Genomic DNA, 22,100 nt, shown 5'->3' with positions numbered 1-22,100 from the left:
TAGAGATGCTCCACACACAGAGATCCTCTGCACAGAGATCCTCCATCCAGAGAGATCCTCCACACAGAAATCCTCCGCACACACACACACACACACAGAGAGAGAGCTCCTCCACACAGAGATCCTCCACACAAAGATCCTCCACACATACACACAGAGAGATCCTCCACACAGAGATCCTGCACACACACAGAGATCCTCCAGATCTATCTGGTTGAAACTGCTTTTGACAAATCCAGCTCACCAGCAAATCATGTGATCATGTGATCACGTGATAAAGTGATAGCTCTGTGCATCTTTTCACCCACATGTCCATAACATATGGGCTGATATGATTTGGCCCAACATGCTTGGATACTATGTACCATTAAACGCATCCTTGTGTATGAACAAGCTGTTTGTTACTGACATTTCATGACTTACACAAAGGTCTAATATCACTGGGCAATAAAATTTTTTTATTATTATTATTTTTTTATTATTTTTTTTTTTGCTTTCTAAGCTAAATTAGGTGGACCTTCTTGAAGTCCTCTAAGAAGGCTGAATATTTTGAAGTGTTATTTCACACACACACACACACACACACACACACACACACACACACATAAGTCAGAGTTGTCCTCTCTGAGACATCTAGTCTGGTTGAGGCAATCCTCTTATCCACCAACTGAGCAACTTTCAGCCCTGGACTTGTGAGTATACCACACCTGCCTGAGGCCTATTTCCTGTGAGATCTCTGGAGATGAAGAAACACAAACTTCAACCGCAAGATGTGGTACTGAAACACCTACTGTCTGTGTATGCAAGGCCGACTACAGTATATCTAGTGAATATCTTTCCATCTCACACACCAACTCAGGCTCTTTCACTGACAAAGAAATGATATTTCACATTCCCAGTTAGAATCCATTGCAAAGATCTAGTCCATGTGAAACCAGAATAATTAAAAAGTAATTTTTCCAGGGCTTTTGTTTCACATTTTGAAACAGTTATTATACTGACATCTAGTGGCATTTTAGAGATTCTGCACTATATCTATTTTACACATGGCAGCTTCCTTATGAGGTACATTTGAGGTTCATTTGAGGACTCCAAAGCGATTTGATTCTTCATCTCATGTGAGCTGCACTTTTATATATATATATATATATATAAATCTGTTTTCGTTGATATTTTGCATTTCATTACAAGCTGTTCTATGTATAATTATGCATGTGACAAATAATTATTATAGATTTTATTTGATGTGGCGGTCCTGACCTTTTATTTTGGAATATCCCGGAAGCTCTTCTGTAGCTGTGTGAAGCTGGACCTCGCAGGTGTGGGACAGAGACGACTAACATGGCTTACACTGCGAAGGTGGGACCCTCTATCCTGAGCACTGATCTCTCACAGCTCGCCAGAGAATGCGAGCGAATGATGGAGTGTGGTGCTGACTACCTGCACTTGGACGTTATGGATGGGTAGGAGACAAACGCTTATGTTTTTCTTCATGTTGCTCCGTAATGGTCTGTTTATGCTAATTCATCTTAGCTAACTAGCTACCATCAACAAGGTAAAAGTCTACGTATATTAACCCTATACCTAGATATGTTAACCCTATACCTAGATATATTAATCCTACTCCTAGATATATTAACCCTATACCTAGATATGTTAACCCTATACCTAGATATATTAACCCTATACCTAGATATGTTAACCCTATACCTAGATATATTAATCCTACTCCTAGATATATTAACCCTATACCTAGATATATTAATCCTACTCCTAGATATATTAACCCTACTCCTAGATATATTAATCCTACTCCTAGATATATTAACCCTATACCTAGATATATTAATCCTACTCCTAGATATATTAACCCTATACCTAGATATATTAATCCTACTCCTAGATATATTAACCCTATACCTAGATATATTAATCCTACTCCTAGATATATTAACCCTATACCTAGATATATTAATCCTACTCGTAGATATATTAACCCTATACCTAGATATGTTAACCCTATACCTAGATATATTAACCCTATACCTAGATATGTTAACCCTATACCTAGATATATTAATCCTACTCCTAGATATATTAACCCTATACCTAGATATATTAATCCTACTCCTAGATATATTAACCCTACTCCTAGATATATTAATCCTACTCCTAGATATATTAACCCTATACCTAGATATATTAATCCTACTCCTAGATATATTAACCCTATACCTAGATATATTAATCCTACTCCTAGATATATTAACCCTATACCTAGATATATTAATCCTACTCGTAGATATATTAACCCTATACCTAGATATATTAATCCTACTCCTAGATATATTAACCCTATACCTAGATATATTAATCCTACTCGTAGATATATTAACCCTATACCTAGATATGTTAACGCTATACCTAGATATATTAATCCTACTCCTAGATATATTAACCCTATACCTAGATATGTTAACCCTATACCTAGATATATTAACCCTATACCTAGATATATTAACCCTATACCTAGATATATTAACCCTATACCTAGATGTATTAACCCTATACCTAGATATATTAATCCTACCCCTAGATATAGTAACCCTACCCCTAGATATAGTAACCCTACCCCTAGATATAGTAACCCTACCCCTAGATATATTAATCCTACTCCTAGATATATTAACCCTATACCTAGATATATTAACCCTATACCTAGATATATTAACCCTACCTCTAGATATAGTAACCCTACCCCTAGATATATAAACCCTATACCTAGATATATTAATCCTACCCCTAGATATATTAACCCTACCCCTAGATATATAAACCCTATACCTAGATATATAAACCCTACCCCTAGATATATAAACCCCATACCTAGATATATAAACCCCATACCTAGATATATTAACCCTACCCCTAGATAGATTAACCCTACCCCTAGATAGATTAACCCTACCCCTAGATAGATTAACCCTACCCCTAGATATAGTAACCCTACCCCTAAATATATTAAGCCTATACCTAGATATATTAAGCCTACTCCTAGATATTAACCCTACCCCTAGATATGTCAACTCCAACCCTCGATATGTTAACCCTAACCCTTGCTATTTCAACTCTACCCCTCAAAATTTCAACCATAAATGTTACCCCTAGATATGTCAACCCTACCCCAGATATTTCAACCCTACCCCTAGATATATTAACTCTAACCCTAGATAAGATAACCCTACCCCTAGATATATTAACTCTAACCCTAGATAAGCTAACCCTAACCCTAGATATGCTAACCCTAACCCTAGATAAGCTAACCCTAACCCTAGATATGCTAACCCTGGACATCTCAGTCCTAACCCTAGATATGTCAGCCCTAGATATGTCAGCCCTAGATATGTTAGATAGGTGACGGTGTCCTTCCAACATGGTTTCACTGGTAGTTTTGCCACTAGCAATCTAGCTAGAAGTTATCTAACAAGTTGAGTAAGAAATTAAACCAGTTAGGCCAAATTAAAACAGTCCTGGGCAAACGTAACCCAATTAAGACGCTGTGATTATAGCCTCACAGCGACCAAATTCACCGTGCAGTTAACTATCGTTAGTTTACCAGTCAAAACACGTTAATGAACCAAGACTGTGGGCTGTAGTTTCAACATAACACAGCAATGAACAACTAAAGTAATATCAGGCTATATCCAGATGGAGTGTGTGCCCCGTAATGAGTCAGCAAGACAAAAAACATACGAGTGCGTGAAAATCGAGATTTAAGATGTGTGATATTTAAAAAGTGCTTTGGCGAATTATCACCGACTAACGGTAGGCGAACCGCTTATTTCTCCTCTGGTTGGCCGCTTGGGGGCGTATCACTAAAGCAGTTGCGATCAAATCTTGCGTCCTAATGAACCGTTGGCCCAAACAACCCTTGTGTACAGCTCAGTGCTCTCTAGTACTTATTATATGATAATATGAATATGACTGAATGATGTTACACTTGTTTAGCACATCTCTCAGAACCCAGCGACACTGTACACAGTATGTAGTAGGCTGTTCTGAACACAACCTATAAGTTAAGTTCAATCTTTTCCACTGTGCTGTGAAATTAGAGAAAGTGGGAAACCCCACCTTGAAAAACTGTCTGACACCTTGTATGGTTTGTGATTTTAAATGGACTCTGTTTTTACAGAGTTGTGTTGAAAAGAGCAGGAATGCGTGACAGCAGTGATGATCCTCTACTCTGTCCTAACACAACACTGATTTTCACTCGTGGCGTTAAACATGCAGATAGTTGAGCAAAGCTGCACTTTTCATCTCTGGCTTCGCTTGGTTGGCATCAAGCGTAAGGGGGCGTCCACGCGACGCCTTTCCAAAGCGCACATCTTTATATACTTGTCTGTGTCAACGTAAAGCCTCTTGGTGGATCAACACCATTCTAGCAGTGTTAGAATGGTTTGTGCTTGTGTTTCTGTTTTCTCTGGTCATAGTTGGAGCAAGTTTGATTTTGCTTTTTGGAAAATATTGTACAGCTTCACTGCATCCTCTGATTAAACCGATTTTGCAGCCCTGATAATTTTGCATCTCCTGGGGGTGATGCGAGAGTTATTTATACTTTTGTAAAGCCCATGCTCGTAAAACACTGTAACCTTGCAGATGTGAAAATAAGCTCGGTTAACTTTAACACCTGACAACTATGTGAATGTCTCTTCTCACGTGGTCTCCTTGAGCTCAAGACTCAAGCTCTCCATGGGGTTGATGGACTGAACCGAGACAGTGTGTGGGTGTGAATGGTTGGTGTGGGAGAACGTTGAGTGTGTGAGTTTCCATTGATTCCCATGGCCGACATGCGAGCTGCCATTTTGTGTGCGTTTCCACAGTAGATTAAATCAGACTTGGAGCATGTGCAGTAGAGGCTGTAGGCGAGACAGTGTCTCCAACAAAATCCCGCCCACATTTGTTAGTGCAAGCCCCCTCTCATCGACCGCATGCTGTAACTTTATTTCTTCATCACAACAATAGCTTATTATCTATAGCTTTATTATCTAGCTAGTTAAATAAACAGATAACCTTAAATTAAGCAAGTTAACCATTATTTACATATTCATTACTTCAAGATGAGATATTTAATAATCACCTATTAATTGTATTATAACTAATCACAGGGTAGTGTTCACATCATTTAATCTGACATTGCAAAGAATATTGTACATACTGGATACTACACTCAGTATATGCTGGATACTGCATACTGGTCCCTGTAGTTGTATGTGGCATAGTGTCCAGTATGCTACAGACGTAAACTGTACTACGAGGTCACGTGAGCGTATGACGGTTCTGCCTACTTGTCAGAGTTTTTCCTCCACCATTGCGTGACAGAGTGCAGTGCATCATGAGGAGCTCTGATCATGTACTGGAGTATTTCACCTGAGTAGTACATCATCCATTTATTGAAAATATAACAGTGAAAATGTAATAAATGAAATTTGCATGGTTAAAGTAATTGCAAAATAAACTTCATTACTAAAATAAACAGTAAAACACATGGTACTATGGTCAAAACGTACTCATTTAAAATTATGGGCTCTATAGCAAAGGATCTCAAAGTTCAGAAGCAAAATAGTTTAGTCACGTTTTGCAGAAAGGTTCACTTCTTCTGCGCAAATCTTAAAACATCTTATAAATGAAATTGTAAGGTTATCTAATGTAGCGAACACATTACATAAAGTAAATGAATGGAGGTTCATGTTCCGCTGGCTTCGTGGCAGTGGAAACGTAAGCTTGACTACTTCTCTTGTTTTCTGATTGTTGTACTGCCGCTTAACTTGGCTAGCTGCCAGTTTACTGGGAAAGTTGTTCAGTTTCACAGGAAGAGAGACCAGATTGTCCCGGTGTTGCTGGACTGTGTCAGCGGGTCAGATTGGGGCAGTACATTGAACCACTACCACTGATTCACCCAGCAGCCATGTGCTCTGCTTCTGTTTGTCTGAAGGCATTTTGTCCCAAACATCACATTTGGACATCCCATGGTGCAGTGCCTGAGGAATGCTGTGGGCCCACATCCCTTCTTTGGTAAGATGTAGCCTGAAATGTGTGGGGGTGTGTGGGTCGATGTAATATATATGGATATTATTATATTTTTCTGTACTAGGTGTCCATCCCAGTTTAGTTCTAATATACAAGGCTCTGGTACTAATGTCACTGAAATCATGATTTAGCTAGATAGAGTATGTTGAGTTGGAATTACATTATGTATTAAATTGTGATTTAGCTAGATAGTGTGTTGAGTTTGGTCTTGTTTCTCAAATGTAAATAAATTCTAGGCTTACATAGATGAGGCTGTTGCATACACACTGGTGTTTCCACTGCCTGTCTGACCTAAAGACAACTGTACATAAGTACTGGGTGTCCATCTGAAATAAGCATATGCTGAAACTAAGCAATGCTAATGTCGAGTATTACATCACTAATATTCATGCCACATGGTCTGTATCACCACACCAATCTGGTAAGTTTCAGTTTACTGTTTCATTTCCAGTTGCAAGTCTTAAGATAAAAATAGTGATAGTGTCGGTATCTTTTCAGTAATATGGCATATAAAGAAACTTAGGTAAACTTAGTAGGTAATACTTTGCATATTAAACGTGCAGGTTAATACGTTTGTTAAAGAGTCAGGTGATTTGATTATGGTTTTTGTCTAGTTGATAACCCTGACATTAGTCCTCGCTTACATAACTTGCTTACAAAGTTGGGACTTATGAACTGATAATGTAGTATCTTAAAAAGTACAGGCAAATAAGTGTGTTTCTGTGTCTGTGTGTGTGCGCTCGCACGTGGGTGTGTAGGTGGCATAATGTTTTATTATTTTTTAATATTTTCTCCTTATTCAAATACATTCAGCTGATACCCATTATGGGATTCCATCATTAGTAGCAGTGACTGCTAGACACCAGGTTCAGACTATATCTGCTGACTTGGTTCAAACTTGATTACCACACACACAAATGTCATCATTCCCAATATCATAATAGTTCTAACATGAGGTATTCATTTATATAACATTTGATGGCACCAAATCTTATTCCAATCAGTGTGTCCCAAGTCTGCTTTACAAGACTTGTACATGCCAGTGAAATGTAAGTAGAGGTTTTGTTTCAGACATGCACATGATGGTGTCCAGACCTGAGCAGTGGGTGACGCCCATGGCTGCAGCAGGTGCCAACCAGTACACCTTCCACCTGGAGGCCAGCACCAACCCTGGGCACCTCATCAGACTGATCCGGGAGAGCGGTATGAAGGTGTGTAGAGAACCCGCCTTGGTTCACGCGCACACACAGGTGCAGTGTTGAGGCAGGTCCATCACCCCCCTCCTGATGTTCAGGCTTTGGCTTCTGCTTGGTTTCTGTTCTTACCCTCGGTAGGAGAACTACATTAACCAGGTTTAGAGTAGAGGTGTCCATTTCCTGGAAGAACTCAGTCTGGAGAGCTTGCTGCTCTAGCCTCTGTGAAACCTCGTGCTGAACCAATGAATGAAATAGGATGTTAGACTAAATAAATCCCCAACACATGATGGTCTGGCCCTTTGGGACTAGAGCTGGGGTCCCACGAATAAGCGTAACATGTTTACTACTCTGTTCATACTGGGTGGTGGTTGTGGTGGTGGTGGTAATGATGATGATGATGAAGTGTTGGTGTTGGTGTTGCAGGTCGGCCTGGCTATCAAGCCTGGGACCACTGTGGAAGAATTGGCCCCGTGGGCTGGACAGATTGACATGGCTCTAGTTATGACAGTGGAGCCTGGCTTTGGTGGCCAGGCGTTTATGGAGGACATGATGCCTAAAGTGGGTTTGTGTGTGTGTGTGTGTGTGTGTGTGTGTGTGTGTGTGTGTTTCTGTCTCTGCACACGTGCATGTGTGAACCAACATGAATGCTCACCTGTGATTTTATTTATTTTTATTATTATTATTTTTTAATTATTCAATTCTCCATTCAAATCAGCTGATCATAGATCAACTCAGACGCTTCTCTGTGGCCAGGTTGGGGGAAGTCATTCTCCTGGGTGGGGTAGGGTTGTGGGGGAAGTCTTTGTCCTGGGTGGGGTAGGGTTGTGGGGGAAGTCATTCTCCTGGGTGGGGTAGGGTTGTGGGGGAAGTCTTTGTCCAGCTGCCGTATCGTTAGTTAAAAGACTGAGATTTGATTTTAAATGTCGTGTTTTCATCAGGAGTTTGTTGCTGTTGTTTCTTAACAAAAGGACCAAAATCCCAGTTAAGCAGGTCATACTGAGGCTGAAAGCAGAAAAACTTGTCCCCAGTCCCAACAAACGTGGGCCTCTGTCCACACAGGCTTGACAAAGTGAGCAGGAACACTTCTGAAGTTTCCTGAAGCGTTTGATGGCACCGGTTCAATAGCCTGAAAACTCACCAGAAGCACGTTCGAAAATTTAATAATTAATCTTTCCAATAATTCTTCACATGGTGAAACAGCCATTATACTGACACCTAGTGGCGTGGATGTCAGAGATTCTGTACTTAGTCTGTTTTCAACGTGGCCACCTCTGTATCATTTGAGAACTGCAAAGCAGCTTGATTCATCTCATGTGACCTGCACTTTGTGGAAAATTTAACAATATTGCATAATGCAAACCTTAGTTGCATTTGCAGCCTAGTACTAAACATGATTTTTAAGGTTTTACTTATTTGTCAAATTTAGCTCCCTGAAATTATGCTGCTATATACAAAAATGGTTTTGACTCCTATATTTTATGAAATATAGATGCAGATAACGTTGAATTAAAGCTGACATTCTGGGTTCAGACACTCCACTGAAGCCCAAAAACCGTCGTTCATCATCACTTAAGGGACATTTTCGCTACAGCAAAATATAGAAACATCAAAACTTTAACAAGCACAGAAAACAGGGGAAGGAAGTAAAAGTGTAGAGCTGAGAACACGCAGTTCTTTAATGTTGCGTAGTTAATGTAGAGAATACGTTTTTGGTTACCCCACAGGTCAGCTGGTTACGGAGTCAATTCCCTTCCCTGGATATTGAGGTAGATGGAGGAGTCGGTCCAGACTCCATTCACAGATGTGCTGAGGTATGACCAAGGGTGACGCACTATAAATAGCAAAAAAAACAAAAAACAGTCTACAGTACTGGAAAATAACATGTTTGTCACATTTAATGACTGACTAATATAGAGAACTCGAACCCTGATGTTACCCTTCTGTTTAGAAAATGACCCTTTCTTTATGTCTCTCAGGCGGGGGCAAATATGATCGTTTCTGGTAGTGCCTTAGTGAGCAGTGATGACCCTCGATCCGTAATCGCCCTCCTAAGAGATGTTGTGCTCGAGGCCATTCAGAAAAGATCTTTGGACCGCTAACCTGTCTGGGCATTTCTATTCCCTTCTACTCTTCCATCTGCGGTGAGAACCACTGGGGGTGTGGCAACTATTATCATTACATGTCTCAAGGTCTGAACTGTTTCCAGAAGGTCTGAACTCCAGCTGGTGTCTAACAGATACCTACTGCATATCATGCAACGGATGCCCTTGGCCTACAAGAAACTCATCTGGCGTAAAGAAGCTGCCCTTCTGGGCTACCTGCACAGTAGGGCTTTGGTTTCTACCTTTTAAGAAATTAAAACTAATGCCCACAATGCTGGAAATGTTCCATTTTTGTCACCATATACCTGCCCGCCCAAACGGGCCTCATGACCTTAGTAGGTCACTACTTTAGGTCGCTGGCCAAAATGAAGTCTGTATCTTATGATCTTGGCCTGAGAGGTCAACAGTCTGGAAGTGATCACTACTGGAAGACCTTTGATGTAGCCTTGAGATATTAAATCAGTTTTTGCATTCCATTCAACTTTGTGGTGGTGTTGATGAGTGCACACAAACATTGTCATGTGTATAGTTTATTTCTTTCTTTGTATTAAAAAATGTAATTAGTCCAGAAATTAAGTGTTCAAAACTTGGAATGTGAACAAAAATAAAAATAAATATCTAATTTGCAAAAACAGTGGCAAAGTTGCGTGTCAGCTAGCGTTCCACAACTCGTTTAAAGTTCACATGTAGACTCACAACATGGAATACATGTGAAATCTGGTGGGAAATTAATTCAGATAAAAATGAGCACGTGCTTGTGTGGCGGGAGTGTTGTCAAGATGAGAATATGTCCGCGTATTAGGTTGGCTGTTTAGAGGGTGTCTGGACATCCAACATCTTTCAGCGCAAAGTCCCGCGAGGATGTCCTTAATGACTTGGTTGTATTCTTTTTTCACTGTCTCTGAGGGGGCAGGGGAGTACGTCAGGTGACCCACGTCTTCACTATCACATTACCTGCTTATGTCTACCAACATCACCTTCACATATCTTCTGTTTTGAATCACTGTAGAGGGTGTAGTGCTTTTAATGCTTAAAAAATTAAATTACCATTTGATGAGGTTAATTGGGGCACCACCCAGATTAACAGGGAAAATCTATTGATTTTAATTAATTTATTAATGATTAATAATTCAGTCTCAACTCGTAAAAGTCACTAATGAGTTACGTGATTATTTCTCCTTTTTCCAAAAATTTTCATATCACTTTGACTCACAGATGTATGTTTTATTGAATAAGCAGAGATTAGAAAAACATTCACAACATTCACTGACTAAAATTCTGCTAATTTCTGTAAGACAGGAATACATCAGATCCACCACAAATTAATTAAAGAAAATCACATATTTAATACCAATTTGTCCCTCCTCAGCTTAGAATGAATTTTGTAGAACAAACCCTGGGATGGGAAGAGCAACTGGACCATCAACTTAATTACTTAATTACTTTCCTAATAGAAGTTCCAAACCATGGACTTTATTATATCTAATTGGTTCAGATAGGATTTCTGGTAAACACAACTAGGAAGGGTAACAATTTGTTTACAATAAGCATAATGTAAACAACATACCAATGAAGTGATTTGGGGTGAATAATCAAATAATAGGAGCCAACATAACAAATTTGAGATTATATTAAAATCGCCATAAATTACTGGCTGATTACCATTTGACGTCATAGTAGTTAAATGGCAAATTGTTACTTTGTGAATCTAGGAAAGAGAAGCATATCTGTGAACATCTCTGGTATGAGAAACGTTGGTTGTCCTGATAAGGGTTCGACTCTGATGGAATGAATGGTCACACTTCCTTTAACCAGGCTGGAAAGAGCTTCTCGCATTCCAATCTGTGGGTTTTATGATACCTAAGTAAGGGGAGAAGGGGTCAGAGATCTAACCCAGCATGCTAAACTGAACCGTTTATGGATTTGTTGCTCAGAATCAAGGTGCCAGAAGGGTTCTGGGTCCAGTCTCTGGCTTGGGGGTGAGAGAATGCCCACCCTGACCAGGTCAAAGTTTCATCTGGGGAATCATTTGTAATCCTTAGTCTTAGTTTGTGTTCCGTCTCGTCAACTCTTGTTACGTTTCTGAGGCATTCGATATCGTCTGTTTCTTCTGGTTTGTTGGATCTCTGTCTGTTTTTGAAATACTCTCTTTGCCTGTTGTCCATCTGTTTTGTTTACCTGGTTGACTGCTTTTGGGATTTTTCAACCCTGGTTTATGTTCTCTGGATTATGACTGTGGAATAAACTGCATTCACCTTACTGCATGCGATTCCGTCTCTGCTCGTGTGCAGAGCGTTACACCTACAAAAAGTGACTTTATGGCTAGGACCAGGCAAAGAGACACTAAAATGAGAGATGCTGTATGTAGCTCAACAAAGTCTAGCTCAAACGCAATGTTTCTTTTACACTGCAAGGGTACATCACATTTCTTTCATCCTCTAGCTCCAACCCTGACATTTTAGTAGACACTGAATCTTGGCTGCGTAAGACTGTTGTTTACGCTGAACTTCATTTGTCGGGCTACAGTTTGTTTGAGCAAGACATCTTGTCTGAGAGTGCAAGTGCAGCAAAAAACACTGTCAGTGTTAAGTCGCCTTAGCCAGGTCTGATCCCAAACCGTTTGAATGATTGATTCTTAACATGAAGTTACCAGATTAGTTCTGTACTGCCCTCCTCTGGCTCCCATACACACCTTAATGATATCAGGTGAGACACTGGCTGCATTTATGAGATCTGAACTAGTTTTACTGGGGGATCTAACCTGGGACATGTTCAAATCACATGACACATAATTCAGCAGTTTAACTCCTTCAACCTTCATCAGGTTATATGTCATATGAGATCCCAGTTCTCCATATCAGGCCAGTTCGATAAGCTCTCCACATATGTACTACACTGCTGTGTCTGACCATTGTTTCATTACTGTGAAATTACCTGTAAAAACATGCAAGGAAAAACTGCCTAAACATATCTGTAATGAGGCATTTGTATGTGAGATGGCAAAACCCAAACAGCATGGAGTTACTTTGCTCCTTGCTGTGAATGAGGCACTGATCGTATTGGAGATCTTTTCATTTCTGTTGTTAACACTCTTCTACCAAGAACATATGCGTGAAAACCCACATAGGCCTTGGTTCTTTCTGGATTTAGCTCATTCATCACAACATGCATGTTTATCGTCAGAATCACTCCACTCAAGCTGTATGCCCATACAAACTTAATTATTTTAACAAACAGTTTAAACTTTGTGGTTCTGATCTTTAACAGTTCTGGCAAGCAGCACAACTTAAAAATAAACCGTCACTATTATCACTTATATTTGATGACATTCTGATTATGGATAGAAATTGCATAGCTGAGGCTCCAGTACTTCACATAGTCTGGACATGCACCCATGTCTGCAACTCACAGGGTTTTAAACGGTTCACTTTTTGTTTGGTTTCTCTTCTCTCTTGGTCCCATATGCGGTCAGTCATAGTTTCTCTTTCTAGGCCATTACTGAGTGTGAAGTCCTGCGTGAACTATAAAGACCAGATCATAAAAAGGCTCATTATTCTGGAGAAACTAGTCAGTAAACATCTAAATGAATATTTACATGACAACAGTTTCGTTCATTTATGAGCTGATGATTACGTCTTCTGTGCCACTGTTAGGCCTCCAGATTCAACAGGCTAATCATCAGAGACCCAGACTATGTGGTTTGGTCAGAAAGGTGCCACAATCATCCCCGCTTTGTATATAGACACAGTGAAGCATGAAAACCAAGCTCGGTTTATAATATAGAAATCCTCCTCCACCTCACTTACTAATGCTGCTAAAATCACTCTGGTTATGATGATCACTACTGTTATTATAATCACTCTGGTTACTATGATCTACTCTTATTATAATCACTGGTTATAATGATCACTATTCTTATTATAATCACTCTGGTTATTATGATCACTACTGTTATGATCACTACTGTTTTCATGATCACTATGGTTATAATCAGTACTGTTATCACTACGGTTATGATCACTACAGTTATAATCACTCTGGTTATTATGATCACTACTGTTTTTATGATCACTATGGTTATAATTACTGCTGTTATTATAATCGCTCTGGTTATTATAATCACTATGGCTATGATCACTGGTTATTATCACTATTATAATCACTCTGGTTATTATGATCACTACTCTTATTATAATGACTCTGGTTATGATCACTACTCTTATTATAATCACTCTGGTTATTATGATCACTTCTCTTATTAGAATCACTCTGGTTATTATGATCACTTCTCTTATTAGAATCACTCTGGTTATTATGATCACTTCTCTTATTAGAACCACTCTGGTTATTATGATCACTACTGTTTTCATGATCACTATGCTTATAATCAGTACTGTTATTATAATCACTACAGTTATGATCACTACAGTTATTATAATCACTCTGGTTATTATGATCACTACTGTTTTCATGATCACTATGGTTATAATTACTGCTGTTATTATAATCATTCTAGTTATAATCACTCTGGTTATTATCACTATTATAATCACTGGTTATTATGATCACATCTCTTATTATAATCACTCTGGTTATTATGATCACTACTCTTATTATAATCACTCTGGTTATTATGATCACTACTCTTATTATAATCACTCTGGTTATGATCTCTTATTATAATCACTCTGGTTATTATGATCGCTTCTCTTATTATAATCACTACGGTTATTATGATCACTACTGTTATGATCACTACTGTTTTCATGATCACTATGGTTATCAGTACTGTTGTTATTATAATCACTGGTTATTATAATCACTACTGTTATGATCACTACTGTTATTATAATCACTCTGGTTATTATCACTATTGTTATTATAATCACTACGGTTATTATGATCACTACTGTTTTCATGATCAATACTGTTATAATCACTATGGTTATGATCACTACAATTATAATCACTCTGGTTATGATCACTACTGTTATGATCACTACTGTTTTCATGATCATGGCTATAATTAGTACTATGGTTATAATTAGTACTGTTATTATGATCACTGGTTATTATAATCGCTACAGTTATAATCAATCTGGTTATTATCACTACAGTTATAGTCACTATGGTTATGATCACTCTGGTTATGATTACTATTGTTATTATAATCACTCTGGTTATTATAATCACTACGGTTATAATCACTACTATTATTATCACTCTGGTTATTATAATTACTCTGGTTATTATAATCACTATAGTTATGATCACTACAATTATTATAATCACTCTGGTTATTATGATCACTACTGTTTTCATGATCACTATTGTTATCACTACTGTTATTATAATCACTATTGTTATCACTACTGTTATTATAAACACTACTGTTGTTATAATCACTACGGTTATTATAATCACTACGGTTATGATCACTACTATTATTATGATCACTCTGGTTATGATGATCACTACTGTTATAATCACTACGGTTATTATAATCACTACGGTTATGATCACTACTATTATTATGATCACTCTGGTTATGATGATCACTACTGTTATAATCACTACTGTTTCCATGATCACTCTGGTTATTATAATCACGGTTATGATCACTACTATTATTATGATCACTCTGGTTATTATGATCACTACAGTTATGATCACTCTGGTTATGATCACTATTGTTATTATAATCACTACTGTTATTATAATCACTGGTTATTATAATCACTAAGGTTATGATCACTACTATTATTATGATCACTCTGGTTATAATGATCACTCTGGTTATGATCACTACTGTTAATAATCACTACTGTTTTCATGATCACTATGGTTCTAATCACTACTGTTATTATAATTACTCTGGTTATGATCACTACTGTTTTCATGATCACTATGGTTATAATCACTATTGTTATTATGATCACTATGGTTATAATCACTACTCTTATTATAATATCTCTGGTTATAATCACTATGGTTATTATAATCACTATGGTTATAATCACTACTGTTATTATAATCACTATGATTATTATAATCACTACTGTTATTATAATCACTGGTTATAATCACTACTGTTATTATAATCACTATGATTATTATAATCACTACTGTTATTATAATCACTATGGTTATAATCACTACTGTTATTATTTTATCCTCTTTGTAGTTCTCTTTTTCTTTGTTTTTATTTTTCCTCAAGTGTCTTCTGCCTCTTGTCTGGCCACCACTTTAAATAAGAATGTGTTCTTAATGACCTGCCTGCTTAAAATAAAAGTTTTAAAAATGTATATACTATGTGTGTAAAATTTGTATGTCACCATGGCTACAGACATACCCATGCATGACCAATTTTATTTTTAGTGACAGGAAGAAAATTTTTGATAAGTGGTTATTGGGGGAAAAACAACATTAATAGGATCAATTAATGAACATTTTTATGAGGTGTTGGAGTATGTGAGTGAAGTATAATATAGTTTTCAGAATCTTATACATTACCGTGTTAAAAAGAAAACAAACTTGTCTGATTCTGAAGGTGACAGATCCTGAGTAGCATGGCAGTGTTATGCAGGTGTTATAGACAGATATACTCAAGCGTTGATTAGCGCTGGGGTGTGTGGCCATGGTGAACATGGACCAAATATGGAAATGCAGGGATGTCACGGTCAGCATCAAACAAAGGCTGATTACAGCCATCGTGTTCCCAGTCGCGATATATGGCTGTGAGATATGGACACTGACGAAAGCAGACAGAAGAAAACTCGACGCCTTTGAGCTGTGGTGCTAGAAAAAACTCCTATGAATCCCATGGACAGCTAGAGTTACCAATAAAGCTCTTATGGAATATGTTAAGCTAGAGGTGTCCCTGGAAGGCAAGATCACCAGACAAAAACTGACCTGCTGATTTTTGGGACTGTGTCTGATTGACTGACTGAGATCGATGTTGTGATTCCTCAAATTAGTTGGAGTCAGACTTCTGTCACAACCCCAAATGTGTGTAATGAGACAACTTTGGTGTTAACCGTACAATTTTCACTAGTTCATCTTTTAGTCCCTGCATTTCTATACATACTTAATCTGGAATATTTCTATAAATTACCTACTACACTTCACAATCTTGACCACCAGAGGGCAGCAGTAAATAAACTAGAAGTAGAGCCAGCAAACATAAGGGATATATTTGCTGATTACTTACTACACTTCTCTGTGCAGTCGTTAATCATTTAATCTGACTGTTGAAAGAAACAGCAAAAAAGTTCCTAAGTACTGCTAAAAACAATTCAACTTAGAGCTAAATAACCCTAAATCACATATCATATTAAAATGTGAATTTGGTCGACACACTCCTCCCCTTGACATCAGTTTAAATGTGAATGCAGTCAGGAAACTGATATTAAAAGTCATTCCGAGATACCGACGCCGTGGAAACAATTGCAAGGATGCTGCAGAACCTTCTTGTTGTGCAAAGTGCGTTTCTTTTCCTCAGCTGTGCGTTAGCAGGTGAGCTGTACTTGATACTGGAGGTGTACTGCGATAGGTGAGCCGCAGTCTTTCTGCGTAAGAGTCGGTCTGATCAAACACAGTTTATTGTTTAAAGGAGAAGATGAAAAGGTAGAAGCTGTTAAAAAGTTGTTAAAGTAGAAAAGGTAAATGTTCTGGAAATATACTAATAAAACTGCCAATGCGTAGCGCAAATGTCGAATGTGTAACATAAAGCGTAATTTATGTGAGTCATTATCCGCACACATGCAGGGTCGTTTGAACCTGAACTTGGTCTGTAACGTTAAGTTACTTTAACGTTAAGTATTTTTATAATGTAGACAATACGTCATTTTGATTGTAATTTTGTAGACGGTGCCTTAGCCCCAAAGCGGCGACAACGGTGCATTCATGATAACGTATTCTCCACATTTCTAAAATAAATTCATTTCTAACGTAAACAAAGCTGTAGTTGTTGTCTTGGTTGCCAGCAATAAAAATCGGCAAACATTTGCACTTATGCAAACATCGTCTTAAATCTACTGAAGAAAATGATGAATATGCGAACATGAGAACTTGAAATCAACTTTACCGTAGTCTGTAAGTTTGAGATTTGGGGCTATTTGCCTTTGGGACTCGTTTGTAAATATGGACGTTTTGTAAATGAAAACGACGATCTAAACGTACGCGACCAGGAACTCGTATCAGTGCCTCTGTAGGGCCCCACCCTGCCACGAAATAGTCCAAATCCGGTCCGGTTTCTCACCTTTCTGACCCATGTACGGCTCTGACTGGTTTTGAATGACTGTCCCAGAGCTCTAGTTCTGTACTGAACTAGAATATCCCCAGAATCACAGTGATTCTGTTAATCGAAGATAAATAAATAATAAACAAATCATAAATTGCTAAAAAAAAATAATAATAATAATAAATAATAATAATAATAATAATAAATAAATATGAAAACCGAAATGTCATATTTCTAATAATTTTTTTTTTATCATCCATCCATCTTTTGTAAAAAAAAAAATGTTGATTTCATATAAATTACAACATTAATCTAGAAGGAGACAAGCCGTGCATCTACAAAGCTGTGGGTGACGATGCTGAACTCCACCTGGGCTTCAAAGGTTTGGACGCCAGCAGCCATCTGACCTGGTACCACAACCAAACAAGAGTGTACTATCGGAAGAGTAGCACCTTGTTGGTGGAGGAGCAGAAAGTGGCGTCTGACGGAACCCTCACTCTGGAGAACATACAGTTAAGCAACGCTGGCCATTATCGTGCTACTGTGTTTAACAAGATGGGAGTTCAGCAACATTCAGTCACTGTGAGCCTGTGTGTGCTGGGTGAGTTCACGTTTTGGGACGTAGCGATTATGACTCCAGATGAGGAGAGAGAGTCACGTGCACAGGTTTGGGTTTTATTTCTTTCAGAGCCCTTATCCGAACCGTCAGTGACGCTCACGTGTGCTGAGACAGGCGTGACGCTCACGTGTGCTGAGGACGACCACTCAAACATGTCCGTCTCCTGGAGCAAAAACAGAATCCAATGGAAGTCAGCCACGACGGCCAAAACACTGACTTTACACTCGTCTGTAATTGGTGCTGGAGAAAACGTATCGTGCACAGTGAGTAACAGAGTCAGTGCGAAGACCAGCAAGGAAGTGGCACTGCTGTGTCCAGACACAGGTATGTGCTGTGGCTTCGTGCAACATTGGACCACACTAGTTGCCTGAATAACTGAATTAATCTCCTGTTATTTGCATGTAAAATGTATTTGTGGCATTTGCCCTGGTTTTAAAGATACACAGACGCTGTTCTGTCCTCGTAGGAGACCTCACCCCACATCCTTCCACCCTCGGGGACACAGAGATTGAACAGAGGGACCAGACTAGCAGCAGAGGTGAGGAAACGGCTCAGTCCTTCCGGAAGGGTCTGATGGTCTGAGAGGGTTAATGATTATTATGCCATTTATATGGTAATTCATTTATTTAATGTACACACAATTATTTTGAATGCTCAAAATATGATTTTGAATGTCATTTTGAAAATTCATGTTTAAAAAGAGACAAGGTAAAAGCAGCAAAAAGGTTGAGTTCTTAGGGGAAGCTCATCAAATGTAGAACAAAACAAGCAAAACTCACTTTTTGGCACAAAATCTGCTGAATTCAGCAGGTTTAATACCAATTGGCACTCAATACCCTTCTCATGCTTAACAAATTCAAATGAATTACAGTCATTTGATCAACTAGAAAATTATACAGACCAACACTAAAAAATCAAATTAACAGCAATTTGTTAAATAAATATTATAATTGACTTAAACTGTGAGGAATTTGGTCTTGAAAAGTTAAAAAACTCAAATGTTGGTGAATGCTGATGTTAATCATTTTAATGTGATGTGTGGTAGATGCGGAGAAGCGGAGGCTCCTGTTCGGTATGGATTTCTGGACGATTGTGGCCATTGTATCAGGAGGAGCCTTAGTTCTCCTGGTTCTCCTTGGCGTCTGCATGTGTGCCTGCTACATCCACACACGCAAGCATAGACGACAACGGTAAGACGTCTGCAAACCTGCTGTGAACAAACCTTTACGAAATACAGTCAGATTCAATTTAACATGGACATTAGCAGAGCTGTGGGTTTGGTCATATTTCAAACAAATTTCATATGTTGCATGTAATACAGGTAAGAAGGTTTCGCTTGTTTCCTGTTTACTGTGTTTCCACAGAGTGGAGGAGGAACACAGACTGGCCACTGTGATGCCGTCGGACCAAGAAAAGCCACACAAAAGCAAAGCCCTGGCTCTGGGGTCTCTCCCTGCGTACCCACCCACTGAAGCCCCTCCTGGTCTGGGACACACAGTCCCAGGCAGTTGAAATACGGGAAAGGAACTTTATGTTCTGTACATTATCGGCAAATGGCATTTATTCAAAATAAACATTATTATTATACTTGTTGCCAAATACATTTTTTTGCATGTTATCACAGGATTTCGGCTCCTGCTGTAAACACTAAGGGGTTCGGGGTGATGCTGACACTGAAACAGTACGGAAATAGCACCATTTCCTCTGCAAAGGTTTTTGGTGCATGCACAGGCCTGTGCACTTTATAGAGCCCACCAATACGCACGTATCCACCAACTCACATGCCACCGTTCCTGTTTTCTACCCTGTCATGTAACTGGGGCAGTTGCTTTTCTCAGCAGTACTGAAGACAACAGCACACACAAACCTTAGACACAGACACACTGTTGGCTTTTTTGCATTTCATAGTATTTTTGTCTAAACTCTCTCACACAATAATCATACCTCACTTTTATGTTCAGTAAGACTATTTTGCTCATAAAAAAGAAAATCAATTTAGAACTTTTTTATGACGGGTATCAGTTGTGACTTTTTATTTAAATAATATTGTTCCTCCGCCATAATAAAAGTCAACAGAGTGCTGAGATCCTGACAAAGGAAGTGAACGCAGAATTCTGAATGCAGAATTTCATCAGTATTAGTTTCTGAAGTGTGGAATTCTGCCCCCTAGTGTTCTATTAATAACATGACACAACATCACTCTGCTAACGTCTCCTCCTGACTTGATATTGTGCTTCACTTTAACCAAGAAATGATGAGTGTTCTGAAATCCTGTGTTCTGCAGCAGGCAGATCTCAGTGAGGAACATGGTAAGATTCTGTCTCATGAGCTGGTCCACACCTGGTCTGCATGGTAGCTGGAGTACTCTGGTGGTCATACCTGCACTGTATACAGGTCGTGTCCGCTGCTGCCCCCAGAGCAGTTGTCTGCTTGCTTCCCTTCTGTTAGTCTCGAACCTGCACTTTGTCACCTACAGGAAATGTTCTCCCATCGGAATGTGCCCATCTGTAATAGTACTGTTTAATTAGTACTTGCTCTACTTGCTATATCAAGGGTGACCAGGCTTTACTGGACAAAAACTATTCCCAATCCAAACTATGCTTCCCAGTCCATTTTCAGCTGGATGGAAACACATGTGCCTCACTTTGTTGGCTTGTAAGAACATTCCCAACTCACCTTAGATAAACTCTGACTTGTGCTTACCAATATTTTGATAGTGACTGAAGAACATTTTTGTATTTAGCTGGTGTGTAGATGTAGTGGAGTCTGTAAGCTGTAGCCTGTGGGCCTTGCACACACCTGCTGCCAAGCATCCGCACAAGTCCACACAGATGCTCTGCCATGGAGCTGCTGCTTAGGGGAGCAGGACACATTCAAATTTGACAAAGTTATAAAGTGATAAGTTACAATGTGATAGAAAGTTATAATAGAGTTATAAGCTTCCATGTGATATAAGCTGTATCTGTATAGACAGAGACAGACTGTATATAGACAGACTGTATATAAACTGACACTGTATATAGACAGATATACTGTGTATAGACAGAGACAGACTGTATATAGACAGACTGTATATAAACTGACACTGTATATAGACAGATATACTGTGTATAGACAGAGACAGACTGTATATAGACAGACTGTATATAAACTGACACTGTATATAGACAGATATACTGTGTATAGACAGAGACAGACTGTATATAGACAGACTGTATATAAACTGACAGTATATAGACAGATACACTGTGTATAGACAGACAGACTGTATATAGACAGACTATATATAAACTGACACAGTATATAGACAGATACACTGTGTATAGACAGAGACAGACTGTATATAGACAAACTGTATATAAACTGACACTGTATATAGACAGATATACTGTGTATAGACAGAGACAGACTGTATATAGACAGACTGTATATAAACTGACACTGTATATAGACAGATATACTGTGTATAGACAGAGACAGACTGTATATAGACTGTATATAAACTGACAGTATATAGACAGATACACTGTGTATAGACAGAGACAGACTGTATATAGACAGACTATATATAAACTGACACAGTATATAGACAGATACACTGTGTATAGACAGAGACAGACTGTATATAGACAGACTGTATATAAACTGACAGTATATAGACAGATACACTGTGTATAGACAGAGACAGACTGTATATAGACAGACTATATATAAACTGACACAGTATATAGACAGATACACTGTGTATAGACAGAGACAGACTGTATATAGACAGACTGTATATAAACTGACACTGTATATAGACAGACAGACTGTGTATAGACAGAGACAGACTGTATATAGACAGACTGTAT

At 38.6% G+C, this 22,100-nt stretch overlaps 2 protein-coding genes across 5 annotated transcripts; both read left to right on the top strand.

Moving 5' to 3' along the window:
- The first annotated feature begins 1,294 nt into the window (after positions 1–1,294).
- Positions 1,295–15,690, top strand: rpe (ribulose-5-phosphate-3-epimerase). 2 transcript variants are annotated; one of them, XM_027027196.3, is made up of 7 exons: positions 1,295–1,463; positions 5,993–6,072; positions 7,159–7,298; positions 7,707–7,841; positions 9,008–9,094; positions 9,260–9,424; positions 9,520–15,690. In XM_027027196.3, the coding sequence occupies exons 1-6, from the start codon at positions 1,342–1,344 to the stop codon at positions 9,380–9,382; spliced, it is 687 nt and encodes a 228-aa protein (XP_026882997.1). In that variant the 5' UTR covers positions 1,295–1,341; the 3' UTR covers positions 9,383–9,424; positions 9,520–15,690. The 2 variants fall into 2 exon arrangements, with proteins under 2 accessions (XP_026882997.1, XP_026882996.1); XM_027027195.3 differs by having other exon boundaries at positions 1,296–1,463; positions 9,260–15,690.
- A 1,054-nt stretch (positions 15,691–16,744) lies between these two features.
- Positions 16,745–19,825, top strand: LOC113588136 (uncharacterized). Of its 3 annotated transcripts, none has more exons than XM_035522983.2 (6): positions 16,745–16,900; positions 17,947–18,228; positions 18,316–18,570; positions 18,713–18,784; positions 19,292–19,436; positions 19,611–19,825. In XM_035522983.2, exons 1-6 carry the CDS (start codon positions 16,840–16,842, stop codon positions 19,756–19,758), a joined length of 963 nt encoding a protein of 320 aa, XP_035378876.2. In that variant the 5' UTR covers positions 16,745–16,839; the 3' UTR covers positions 19,759–19,825. The 3 variants fall into 3 exon arrangements, with proteins under 3 accessions (XP_035378876.2, XP_035378875.2, XP_081576901.1); XM_035522982.2 differs by having other exon boundaries at positions 16,764–16,900; positions 17,944–18,228; XM_081720775.1 differs by having other exon boundaries at positions 16,792–16,937; positions 17,944–18,228.
- The last annotated feature ends 2,275 nt before the right edge of the window (positions 19,826–22,100 follow it).

This window comes from Electrophorus electricus, chromosome 9 (genome assembly GCF_041902795.1).
Source record: "Electrophorus electricus isolate QZ-2024a chromosome 9, ASM4190279v1, whole genome shotgun sequence".
NCBI lineage: Eukaryota > Metazoa > Chordata > Actinopteri > Gymnotiformes > Gymnotidae > Electrophorus > Electrophorus electricus.
This window is presented reverse-complemented; position numbering and strand designations above follow the sequence as displayed.